General features: G+C 36.4%; 1 protein-coding gene across 3 annotated transcripts in view; it reads right to left on the reverse strand.

Annotated features, from left to right (window-relative positions):
- MAGI3 (membrane associated guanylate kinase, WW and PDZ domain containing 3) overlaps nucleotides 1–13,414 on the reverse strand; it is a 115,567-nt gene that overhangs the window by 59,378 nt on the left and 42,775 nt on the right. For 2 of the 3 annotated variants that reach the window (XM_081323920.1, XM_081323922.1), the window contains exons 2-5: nucleotides 10,954–11,070; nucleotides 7,463–7,582; nucleotides 2,714–2,923; nucleotides 810–984 (exon numbers count right to left, since the gene is read on the reverse strand). In XM_081323920.1, coding sequence (XP_081180046.1) covers nucleotides 810–984; nucleotides 2,714–2,923; nucleotides 7,463–7,582; nucleotides 10,954–11,070 — 622 coding nt within the window. The remainder of the gene's footprint in view (nucleotides 1–809; nucleotides 985–2,713; nucleotides 2,924–7,462; nucleotides 7,583–10,953; nucleotides 11,071–13,414) is intronic. The other variant, XM_081323921.1, reaches the window with a different exon arrangement.

Here is a 13,414-nt window from a genome sequence, read left to right on the forward strand (position 1 = left end):
TGGAGACAGAAAAATTAGTTAGAAAATACTAATAAAAAGTTCCCTTCATTACAGAATGGGGTTAACTTAGGTTAAAGTTATCAGAAAATATTAGTAACTAATGCTTCAACATTCAGTGAATGATATATTCATGTTTTGCGTAGGTGTATGTGTATTTTAATAGAGCAGAAACAGAGTAATGAAATGAAAACACACATGTCCCTTCTAACTATTTATAATAAGCCTAAAATCATGTTCTATTCAGCTTGCTTTTAAGGAAATACATAAAAGTAGAAATTATCCAAAATAAAGATAAAGATTTTCTCATACTTTTTAAGGGTATTAGATTATCCAGTTCATAGCATAATTCTAAAATTCTAAAATAAATAGTAGATTCATTATTTAAATAAGACATTTAGTTCTTAGAACTGTCACATTATTAATAGTCCTGTATTAAAACTATATATTTAGAAATATAAACAATTATATGAAAATTTTTACAATATTTTACAATGATTCACTTGAAATATGTTTACACAGAGACTTCTACAGATTTGCCTTTTACAAAAAAAATGTATTCTATACAATTGCATTGCATTGATCTGAGCAGTCTACAAAGATCTTTGAATTTGGGAAATGCAGCCTCTTTAGAGAAAATATTTTCCTTGATAGAGAAATATTTTCCCCAAATAAATCTCTGCAATGGAATATGGATAGATACTTATTGTATTATTAACATGTTAGCAGAATAAGCTGAAGCATCTTTAAATGTACTAACAATCATGTTGATTTGATAATTCTAAATGCATATAATATTAGCTTCTACTCACTCAATGAAATAGATCATTCCAGTATCTGTATAGGCCATCTCCCAGTTCTTGGGCAGAGGCTCTAAGTTTTCTTCTCTCAATAAATAATTTTTGAAATCCACAGAACTATTTGTCTGACTGTAACTAGGAACAGGTTTCATCCAGTCAGAAGACTCAAAATGTCGCTCTTTGATTTCTGCAATTGTTTAAAGGAAATAATTTGGTTTATTTATTTATTTAATTTGTTTGCTGCCCATCTCAAAATGAGGTGACTCTAGGGGGCTTACAATTTTAAAAAATAATAAAAGTACACAAAAACATGTATATAATATGTTTTAGCTTTATTCTGCTTTACACAAAGCTAAACTGAATTTATCACTAATTCCCTAAGAACAGAGTTAAGCAGCATAATTTGCACCTAGACATTTTCTTTGTACCAATTAGATCCCCTGGTTCTACCTTTTCTATTTAATTAAAAAACAAACCAGGAAGGACATTCTGCAAAGCAATTTTTCAGTTTCTAGTAACCAATTGATTTATAAAAATATCTTTGGTTCTAGAAAGATTCCACTGAAATGTTAGAGAGAACTTTGAAAACAGTTGTCATCATATGAGAAATGAACAAGGTTTTTTTAAAAAATTAGAAATACCCATTATAGCAACCATAAGCAAATACTGTATCCAGGTAGTCCTTGAGTTACAAGCATAATGGAGTCAGACGATCATAGTTGCAAGTCACAAGGATTGTTAAGTGAGGTGCCCACATGATCACCTGGTTTAAGGACCACTACCACCTCTGCTCTTCCTCATAAGGACATAAGTGACTTTCCAGGTTGTTAAGCGGACCATGGGGTAGGGAGACTTGTACCTGGACCCAAGGTGTCCCATGCTTTGCTTCTTGCCCCTCACGGTTTCCATAGACCTTGGGCCTGCTTCCCCCCACCACCACCAGGTCCCCACAGGCCTTTGTTTGCTTTCTTCCCAGCCATTTGGCCACCCAGGGGAGCTCAGGGTTAGCTGTAGAAGCTATTGGTATGCTCAGGGTTGTTGCAACTTGTACGGTAGGCCCCAACTCTGCCAAACAGGACAGCCAAAAGCCAGTCAAAGAAGCTACCAGTAAGTGCAGGACTGTTGCAGCTTATAAGCCTCAGACTGCTTCCCACTCAGTTGCTCAGCCACCCTCAGCTACTCAGATAGCTCCAGGGCCCAGAAGCATCTAACTTATCTTTCTGGGGGATTTTTTGTGCAGAGAGGGTTGATGTGATGCTTTACTGCAGGAAAGTGCTATTACTGCAATCCTGTGGGGGTTCTGTTGATTAAGAAGGCTCGAGAAACTCCACAAAAATTGGAGTTTTTAGCCTCTCCTGGGTGACTGGGTGGAGAGCAAGCCAATGCTGCAAGGACCTGGTAGGGCAGGGTGGGATGAGTGGGGAAATAGAGTGGGCGCTGCAACATCTCTCTGGTCGATTGTAAGAACGTATAACTGTGAGGGCACTGTAGTGACCGTAATTTTGAAACTGGATCTTAAGTGGGGTGTGTGTGTGTGTCATAACATTGAACAGTTGCTAAGTGACTAGTCATAAGCTGAAGACTATCTGCAGTAGTCATTTCATAAGAGTGCCCTTTCAAAATTCAAAGTATGTCTTTGGCCCTGAAAGGATTCCTACCCTTGGACAAATTTCAAATACACTAATCTAAGGAAACTGAAAACAATATTTATTAAAATATCTGAATTTGTGTGTGTATATCTGCACCTGTTCACATTTAATAAACTCAATATATTAAGTCTCAAAATATTTAGAAGGGAAAATCTCTTATAAACAAAATAAGAACTGTGTTTACAAGTTACTTATTACATTTATAACCTATTTTTACAAGCTGCAATTTAATATTTATTTACAAAATAAGTAAATATATACACTGACCTGTTCCTCCGTTACCATTAATTGCTACTTTTTCTTCTTCCTCTTCTTCTTCAGGAAAGGAAGTGTCCATTTTCTGCATTTTGCTGACAGATGTTGTTCTTTTTCTTTGAGATTCCAGGTCAAAATCGTTATCAAAAAGCACCTGGTCCACTGGATCAGGTTGGAATGGACTAGGCTCAGCTGGAGGTTTAGGAGTCCCATAGAAATTACCTTAAATGTATGCATGTAAAAGAAAAAATTAAGAAAGAAAGAAAGAAAGAAGGAAGGAAGGAAGGAAGGAAGGAAGGAAGGAAGGAAGGAAGGAAGGAAGGAAGGAAGGAAGGAAGGAAGAGGGAGGGAGGGAGGGAAGGAAGGATGGTTGTCAGGATTTTTGCAATAATCCATTCTCATTAACTTTACTTAACTTCCCTGAATGGATTATTCTAAGGATCAGCTGATTTACATATTACTACTGTAATTTATCTGCATGTAATCAGGGCTTCATAAGTTATTATGTTTAGACATTAATAGTCTGAAAATGAAATTGTTTTCTTTTTAATTATTAACATTCCAAAGTAATGCATTTAAGATAAGCAGCCATATAAATTTGTAAAACAATGCTTTTTTATTCCTCATATTTATACAGCCACGCATCTCACGTATGTAACAAAAATAGAATAAGTGAATAAATAAGTCTAACAAAGAATTTAGGTTCATGGTCATCTGCACAAAGGCAAACAATGCCAGAAATAAATATTTGTGGAGTATTTTATGGTAACAAGGTAATACAAGTCCCATTACTTTGACATTGTTGCAGTTTCTTTTTGTCAATCCAAAGTACACTACATCAAGAGACAGATTCCACAATAAGACTAGAATTATATTTTATTGACATAGCTTTAATAACAGATACTAACAGATGATAACTTTTCCTCACCTCCCACTTTCCAGTGAGTCAGGAAAGAGTCTCTTCTTTACTTATGATGATTTGTTGAGCAACTGTTTGAAATTACAACAGCACTGAATGAAAGGATTTACCACCCTGCCTGAAGTTCTGGCGCCGTGCAGTAACATGAACAAAATCTGGGCACTGCTGCCCATCCTTATGACCAATTGTAGGGCTTCTGCAGGAAGCCTCCCCACTTGATGTTCCCCCCATCCCACCCCATTAGGTCACTGTAAGTCATGGACCTGCATCCCACCATGCCTGGGTCCCACATTCTTCCCATCAACTCCCACTCATGGCTCAGTTCACTTATCTTTTCCATAGATTTCCTTCAGGAAAACAGCCAATCTGCTGTGCAATCTTCCTACACAGAGGCCATGTGAGTTGTTCCCTGAGGTATGTTTAACAACTGCAACAGGAAAAGCTGGGATTGTGGTAATTAAGCAAGGTGTTAATATGGGTACTCTGCTTAATAACCATCACGACTTATGACTGTAATGGGCAGACTCCACTATGGTCATAAGTCAAGGACTATCTCCCTTCTTAAGGCTTAAGGAATATTTCTGTCTTCTTTGCTTACATAATAGTTTCTGAATATTTGCTTCAATGTTGCCTCCCTGGTTCTCAACACCTACTGTATTGATATCACTACTTAGATTCAATAATTTGAAAATGAAAAACAGTCTGCAGATTTTAAACTATTTTATCTGGATGTCAAGTATCCCGGTATCTTTTTAAGAGTTATCTTTGATTCTTTGTTCAAAGTCACTTATCCAATCATTCCTTGCATGACAGCTACTCCTACACTATTATTCTCCTACAGGAAACACAAAGTGACACAATTTAGATGATAGCATCCTGGATTATTATTTACAATCATCATAGTACAAAATCCTGGATCATGCCTTTTTGATTTTTCTTGACAGTGAGAATAGCTAGATAAACTTCTGGTTTATCCAACTTCCAGCATTTACTTTTATTGCATTAATCTGAAGCAGCAAGAAAAGGCAAGAACGAATGCAAGATTCCAACAGAGTTATATTTATACAAACAAACTGCTCATAAATAACAGTAAAAAATATGAGTTGAAAGGAACCTTGCAGGTCTTCTAGTCCAATCCCCTGTTCAAGCAGGACTTTATTTATACCATTTTAGACAAGTGGCTGTCCAGTTTATTTTAAAAACCTCCAATGATGAAGCACCCACAACTTCTGTTCCACTGGTTTATTGTTCTCTGTCAGGAAATTTATTCTTATTTCTAGGTTGCTTCTCTTCTTAATTAGTTTCCATCCATTGCTTCTTGTCTTGCCTTCTTGTACTTCGGAAAATAAGTTGACCCCCTCTTCTTTGTGGTAGTGTTCAAATATTAGAACACTGCTATCATGTTGCCTGTTGTCATTCTTTTCAAACATATCCAATTCCTGCAACCGTTCTTCATATATTTTAGCCTCCAGCTCCCTAATAATCTTTGTTGCTCTTTTCTGCACTCTTTCCACAGTCTGAACATTTTTTATATTGTGATGACCAAAACCGGATGCAGTACTCCAAATGTGGTCTTACCAAAGTCTTATAAAGCGGTACTAATATTTCATGTGATCTTGATTCTATCCCACTATTAATGCAGTTTAGGACTGCATTGGCTTTTTTTTTTTGCAACACACTGCTGGCTCATATTTAAGTGATTATCTACTAGGACTCCGAGATCCCTTTCTCAGTTATTGCTATTAAACAAGTTTCACTTAATCTGTACCTGTATATTTGTTTTTCTTGCCTGCATAAAATCTTACTTTTCTCTACATTGAATTTCATTTTGTTAGATGGGGCCCAGTGTCCAAGTCTATCTTCTGTGGTTTTGGCTATTTCTGCCAGCTTGATGTTGTCTGCAAATCTGATGAATTTCCCTTCTATTCCCTTATCTAAATCATTTATGAAGATACTGAAGAGTACTAGGCCTAAAACAGAATCTTAAGGTACCCCTCTGCTTACTTCCCTCCATGTAGATGTAGTTCGATTAAGGACTACACATTAAGTGTGGCTTGTCAGCCAGTTACAAATCTATCTGGTGGTGATGCTATCTATCTCACATTTTTCTAGTTTACCAAGAATTACGCAGTAGTCCACTTTGTCAGATGCCTTACTGAAATCAAAGTATATTTTGTCCACAGTATTTCTCTGGTCTACTAATTTAGTCAGTTTGTCAAATAATGAAATAAGGTTTATTTGGCATGATCTGTTTTTGACAAACCCATGTTGGCTTCTCATTCTAGGTACATGTGTAATTCAAATAAAAAGAATTTAAAAAAATATAAACATCCATTTCTATATATTGGCTATCCAACGCTATAGATTTTTCAATAAAACATATACAATTAATTCATCTATCTCCTTTGCAGGAATACAGCATATACACTGAAATACTGTAATTTTCAAATTCAACTCTAACTCTCTAATATTGTTGAAGAATATTTCCAAATGGCTGTCCTACCTGAATCTTCTGTTTAAAAAAGGAAATATTATTTTATTTTATATTCACCAGTTCCAAATGAAACTTCTAAAAACTAAAGAAAACCAATTTTATTTCAATCTATATAGTATATCATAATTAATCAGAAGAAATTGTAGATTTTTTTGGCAGCTGCAGCCAAGAACAAACTCATTTTTAATGAATGAAACAGGAAACAACAATTCACACCAAGGAAGTATTAAAATGTGTGGTTAGAGCATTATTTTTATTCTTTTGTATGAAGGCTTGTTCAGTTCAATACTGAATTGCACCTCAGAAAGCTAAAAATATATGTTGCTGCACCTGACAGATATTTTTAATAAAATAAGTGCCTTTGAAAAATTAAACAATTGGCTTTATTACTTCTTAAATTAATCAATGCAATCTTAATAAAGAAATTCTATATAGCATAAAAGAAACTGCCAAGGCTCCAGCTATTTTAATATTTTGATACTGTAACTATTTTGCCCTTGTAAAATAACTCCATATCAAATGCTTTTATAAACTGTTAATATGGTATCCAGATATAGTAATAAAAGTCAACTCCCCAGCTGACAAGCTCAGCATCTGTAACAGCTGCCACCAATTGATGGCAAAACATTTAAAATAGTCTCTGCTTGAAAAACATCACCACTTGCATAAAAACACCTTTCTATGCAATAACAATGGTCATCTTTAAAGCTATGCATCAGACACACACATACACACAGAGACAGATATTTGATATCATATCTCTTAATCATCCTAAGTATAAACAAGTGATGCAGCACTTTCTTTTTTGAGTGCTAAAATTATTCTAGAGTGTTCTCAATTAATCCTTAATAGTTTGGTAGGTCACTATAATGATAAGACACAACAGATAGAGTACTAAGTCAAGTGCAATATAGATTAAGATTCTGGTTTATCGTAAACTATTTCTCTGGACAGCTTCGATATATGAATCCATGATCCTTACTGAAGTCAAGTGAGGACCATGGAGGTCATTAAGAAGGGACCTCACATGACCATAACTTCCAATGTCCTGCCAGCTCCTTTATTGATTTTGCTTGTGGAAAGCAGCAGGGAACATTGGAAATTGCAATCACATGACCATGGGGCACAACCATTGTAAATGTGAGATGGTGGCCATGCATCTGAATCACAATCATGTGACTGCAGGGGTGGTGTGACAACTGGTAATATATACTACTTTTGTTCAATGCTGTCGCAATTTCAAATAGTCACTGAACAAATGATTGGTAATAGAAAAACTACTTATAATTATATCTCATAAAAATGGTAATCTAGAAATAGCTGATCAAATGATAAGTTTTATATGTACCATCATATGTTCCACTTTCTAGCAAAGCTCCACTTTCTTCCAATGCCTTGAACTGATCAACAGGTATAAAATTATAATCCACTCCAGGGACTTCCCCATCTCTGGGAGCTCTTGTGGTGCCTGGAATAAAAAGGCAGAATGTGGATAAATTCTTGTAAAATTTTCTAACTGTATCAGTTTGCAAATTGTTATACAAAACTGACCTAGATTCTGCCGCTCTACTATGTAATAATAAAAACAGATTCAACCACAAGTACTTCATTATATGAAACTAGAGCAAAAAATATGAAACAGGAACGTTAAACCAAATTAAAATCAAATATGTAATTTATGTATTTGTTAAAATTCTAGAACTACCCACTTGTCAATGACTCTGGATGGCTCACAAGGATTAATATAGTTAATCCTTGACAATCATGATTATACCATATTTCCTGCAAACTCAGGGTTGGATGTCTCTAGAGCAGGGGTGTCAAACTCATAATGTCATGTGACATGCCGGGATGTACTGTGACTTTTTTTACATTGCCGGCAATGGGATGGGCGCGGTTTCGGCATGATGCATCCGGCCTGCAGGCTGGCAGTTTGACACCCCTGCTCTAGAGCCTCCATGTGCCTCCAAATGCTAGAAGATTGGATATAGGAAAACAAGCTGAATCTAAATTTATCAAAATAGAATTTTTGAGCCTGGACTAACACTTAACGAACAGGCTTGCAGTCTGGTGTATTCTTCTTGATATAAAACTGGTTAAGTACATAACAATAGTGACATGGGTCTTTTATCAGCCTCAACTGATAGATCAATTGCCTTCTTCATGAGGGAGAGAGTTCTGATTCAGTGATATATGTACTGCTAACTTCAAGATTGGAATACTACAATATGCTTTGTGAGTCCATTTGGAGTTCTCATTGTGAAATATAAAGCTTTTGGTCCTCAAAGGAACATTTTCTACAAGGTGCATAAGTTGAACTGTAAAATCTGTTATTATCCAGAAAGGGATACCATATTATAAAATAAGCTGCAGTTGAAATAGAGGCCCTCTTTTTATTGCGGAGGCAATATAAGAATTACAGGTGATCCTCGATTTACAATCTCATTTGAGACCTGAACTTCTGTCACTAAGCAATGTGGTCATTAAGTCACCCTCAATTTTTGCCACGGTTGCTAAGCAAATTACATGGTCATTAAGTGAATCCAGCTCCCCCTATTTACTTTGCTTGTCAGAAGCCCCGAGAAGGTCCCAAATGGCAATCATATGACCCTGAGATGCTGCAACCATCTTGAATAAATGCTGGTTGCCAAGTCCATGAATTTAATCATGTGATCAAGGGGATGCTTAGTGTTGGTAATTGTGAGGATTGGTTAGAACTCACTTTTTTCAATGCTGTTGTAATTTAGAATGGTTGTTAAACAAATGGCCCTAGGACTAGGTTCAGGACAACCTGTACCTCTTTGATTAGACTAATTATATGCCATCAAGTTGCTATCAATTCTTAGTGACCTTATAGATAGAATTTCTCCAGGAGTATTTGTTTCCAAACTAACCCCTTAGGTCTTCCGGTTGTGTACCCATCACAACTGTAATGTAGTCCATCCACCTTGCTGCTTGTTTTCCTTTCTTTCCAACTTTCTCAACTTCCTCATAGACTTTGCTAAACAGTGAGAACTTTACATAATATGATAATCTCAATCTGGTCATTTGTATTCTGAGTAAGAACTTTGGATTGTTTTATGATTTGTTCATTTTCCTGTCTGTCTGCCTGTCTGTTTCCTGTTTGTCTGTCTTTTCAGACGTTTTCAATGCCAAACTTCAAAAGCTTCTATGCTCTTTCTAATCTGCTTCTTCAAATTCTAAATTTCTATAGGAAAAACAACTGCCTTAACAATTCTGATCTTTGATCTTTGTAGATAAAAAACATTACATCAGAATTACATTTTTCAAGACTTCATTGCTACTCCTCAAAGCACCAGTCTGCAGCATATTTATTCACTGCTGATTCCTTTAATGATAATTCTGAATGGCAGACGTTATTCACCATTTTAATACCTTGTTAATTGTCAGTTTGGTTACCAAACCTGCTGTCATTAATTTCCTCCAGAACTGGCAATAAACCAATTTGAGCTTCTGTGTAATGTGTACTGGCCTCGAGTTCAAACGTACCCCTAAAATATTCCATTATGAATTGGTTTTAGAAGTGGGATGGTCAGAAACATAAAAGCTGGAATTTGGCTTTTGTGGCAAGCACCAGGTACTTCATAATGAAAATCATAATTGTTAAGATCATCTCCCTCTCTACCTCAGACGACTGTGGTGGCAAAAAAACGACAAATGGTCATCCCAGAATATTCTTCTCCTATGAAAAATGGAAGCATACCTTATTGCCTTTTAGTTGGCAGGGAGCATTCTGGGAATCCAGAATGACTATGAGTATGGATGGGGAGAAGACGCCTCGGTGTAAGTTTTTAGTTCCCCACTCTTGGAATGCAAGTAGCCCAATATCGAGCATCTCACATCTGTTTCTTTGGGCGACAGATAGATTCTTCTGAATCCTGTCAGATCTTTGGTATTATTGAGTACCTTAATGAGATGAGGGGAGGCTTCATCTGTGTCTTTCCCTGATGTTTAATATGTCTATGTTGTGTCTTATATGTAAACTATGAGAAGTGCAAAAGTGCTGATGTCAAGTTAAGAGGTCATTACAATACAAATGTACATAAAAGATCCAACAAAAAGTTTCAGTTTCGAGTGTGATTTTTGATTTGAGTATGTATAGCATCAAATGTGTTGCCTGGAAAATATGCATTTGAAATAACTGAAGGTTTAGAATATTGGAGAAACAGAAAAGAATAAATTTCCCTCCATTTTTCAGGAAAAAATTTGTTTTATTAAAGTTGTTTTTCCTGTTTCTAATACAAATAAATCTTCAATTTATTGTTTTTCTTTGCTATGCATTTATCTCTTCCCTCAGCATACTTGTTAGTCAAGTGATTATCACATGACACTTCATTCTCATGCAATCTGGTATCTTTCCCCTTTTATTCTATCTCTCTGATGTGGAATAAATATCCTTTGGCATGTGCAATGTTAGCATTTTTCACTCAAAAGCTTGACAACACAATGTGTGAATTTGATACATAACAGAACCAATTTTACTACTTAAAGAATCACAATTGTGGGTAAGCAACTTCTTTGAATTAGTAGATGTTGCTGTGGATCCATTATAGCTAATCTTATTGTCTTAAAGAGCCTTAATATGCTGTTGGCCCAAGGCACATCATTTTACACACCAGTTTGTATACACATGCATATTTGTAATATATTAAGTTGCCAATAAACACATGGGAATAAAAATGCAATTCCCAGTGTCATTATTTATAACTCCAGAATTCAGGTTTTGCTAGCCTATATCATACATTTAAAGCACATATTACTTAAGATATCCTTTCAAAGTTTGTTTAATCCAAAGGAATATGTTAATATGTTACTTACATGGAATAGTTCTCAAGTAAAGATTATCTCTGATAACCTGTTGCAGTTTGTGATCAACTGAACCTTTCTGAAACTGTAGGCTTAGGTAGTGACGTAAATCTTTGTTGATGACTTTGCCTGTAATAAAAAAGGTACTACTATGAAATACTATAATCTGCTACATGATAGATAAGATATTCACACAAAATCTTCAAAATGTTTATTCGGCAGCATGTAGAGATATCTAAAGTACAAAATAAAAGTGAACAGAAAAATATATAGATGAGGTTTATAAATAATTTGTACTTGAAGCTTCCATCTTATAATCTGTCCAATTAGTTTAATGAGTTTCACTACTCTTTGACCTTGAGGTAGTCCCATGCTAACAATATTTTTATGATTATTCTCTTCCACCATCACTTCATGCAGTGGGTAAAGAGGGATAAGAAATTTAAGGTAATTTGGAGTAACCTAATTTCAGTTTTAGTATAATTTATTCTCCCCTTCATGGATTACTGCCTTGTCATGGCGAAGGGGCTTGCATAATTCAATGAAGCTATGAGCTATGCCATGCAGGGCCACCCAAGATGGACAGGTCATAGCAGAGAGTTCTGACAAAACGTGATCCACTGGAGAAGGAAATGGCAACCCACTCCAGTATCTTTGCCATGAAAACCCCATGGTTTTCCTTTTTTCAAAAGGAAAAAAGATATGACACTGGAAGATAAGCCCCTCAGGTCGGAAGGTGTCCAATATGCTACTGGGGAAGAGCAGAGGACTAGTACTAGTAGCGCCAGAAAGAATGAAGCGACTGGGCCAAAGCCGAAAGGACGCTCAGCTGTGGATGTATCTGGTGGTGAAAGGAAAGTCCGATGCTGAAAAGATTTTTTCTCCATAGGAACCTGGAATGTAAGATCCATGAATCAAGGCAAGCTGGACGTGGTCAAACAAGAGATGACAAGACTGAACATCGACATTTTAGGAATCAGCAAGCTAAGATGGACAGGAATGGGTGAATTTAATTCAGATAACCATCAGGTATACTACTGCGGGCAAGAATCCCTCAGAAAAAATTTAGTAGTCTTCATAGTCAATAAAAGAGTAGGGAAAGCAATACTGGGATACAATCCCCAAAATGACAGAATGATCTCAGTTTGAATCCAAGGCAAACCATTCAATATCACAGTAGTCCAAGTATATGCCCCAACCACCGGTGCTGAAGAGGATGAAATTGACCGGTTCTATGAAGCTCTACAGCACCTTATAGAACTAACATCAAAAAATGATGTCCTTATCATCATGGGGGATTGGAATGCTAAAGTAGGAAGCCAACAGATAACCGGAATAACAGGCAAGTTTGGCCTTGGAGTACAAAATGAAGCAGGGCACAGGCTGATAGAATTTTGTCAAGAGAATACGATGGTCATAGCAAACACTCTTTTCCAACAACCCAAGAGATGGCTCTACACATGGACATCACCAGATGGTCAACACAGAAATCAGATTGACTATTTGCTCTGCAGCCAAAGATGGAGAAGCTCTATACAGTCAGTAAAAACAAGACCAGGAGCTTCTCGTTGCAAAATTTAGGCTTAAACTGAAGAAAGTAGGGAAAAGCACTAGGCTACTCAGGTATGAACTAAATCATATCCCTGACGAATATACAGTAGAGGTGACAAATAGATTTAAGGAATTAGATATAATAGACAGAGTGCCTGAAGAACTATGGACGGAAGTTTGCAACATTGTACAAGAAGTAGCAACTAAAACCATCCCAAAGAAAAAGAAATGCAAGAAAGCAAAATGGCTGTCTGAGGAAACTTTGCAAATAGTTGAGGACAGGAGGGAAGTGAAAGGCAAGGGAGAAAAAAAAGATACACCCAATTGAATGCAGAATTCCAAAGAATAGCTAGAAGAGATAAGAATGCCTTCTTAAGTGAACAGTGCAAAGAAATAGAAGAAAACAATAGAATAGGGAGGACCAGAGATCTCTTCAAGAAAATTGGAGAGATGAAGGGAACATTTCATGCAAAAATGGGTATGATGAAGGACCAAAATGGCAGAAGAGATTAAGAAGAGGTGGCAAAATTACACAGAGGCACTATACAAGAACGAGTTTAACGTCCCTGATAACCATGATGAGGTGGTCAGTGACCTCGAGCCAGACATCCTAGAATGTGAAGTGAAATGGGCCTTAGGAAAGCTGAGCAACAACAAAGCTAGTGGAGGTGACAGTATTCCAGCTGAGCTATTCAAAATCATAAAAGATGATGCAGTAAAAGTGCTACACTCAATTTGCCAGCAAATTTGGAAAACTCAACAGTGGCCACAGGATTGGAAAAGATCAGTTTACATTCCAATTCCAAAGAAAGGCAGTGCCAAAGAATGTTCAAACTATCGCACCATTGCACTCATTTCACATGCTAGTAAAGTGATGCTTAAAATCCTACAAGCTAGACTCCAGCAGTATGTGGATCGAGAA

This window comes from Vipera berus, assembly GCF_964194415.1.
Source record: "Vipera berus genome assembly, chromosome: 3".
In the NCBI taxonomy this organism is placed as follows: Eukaryota; Metazoa; Chordata; class Lepidosauria; order Squamata; family Viperidae; genus Vipera; species Vipera berus.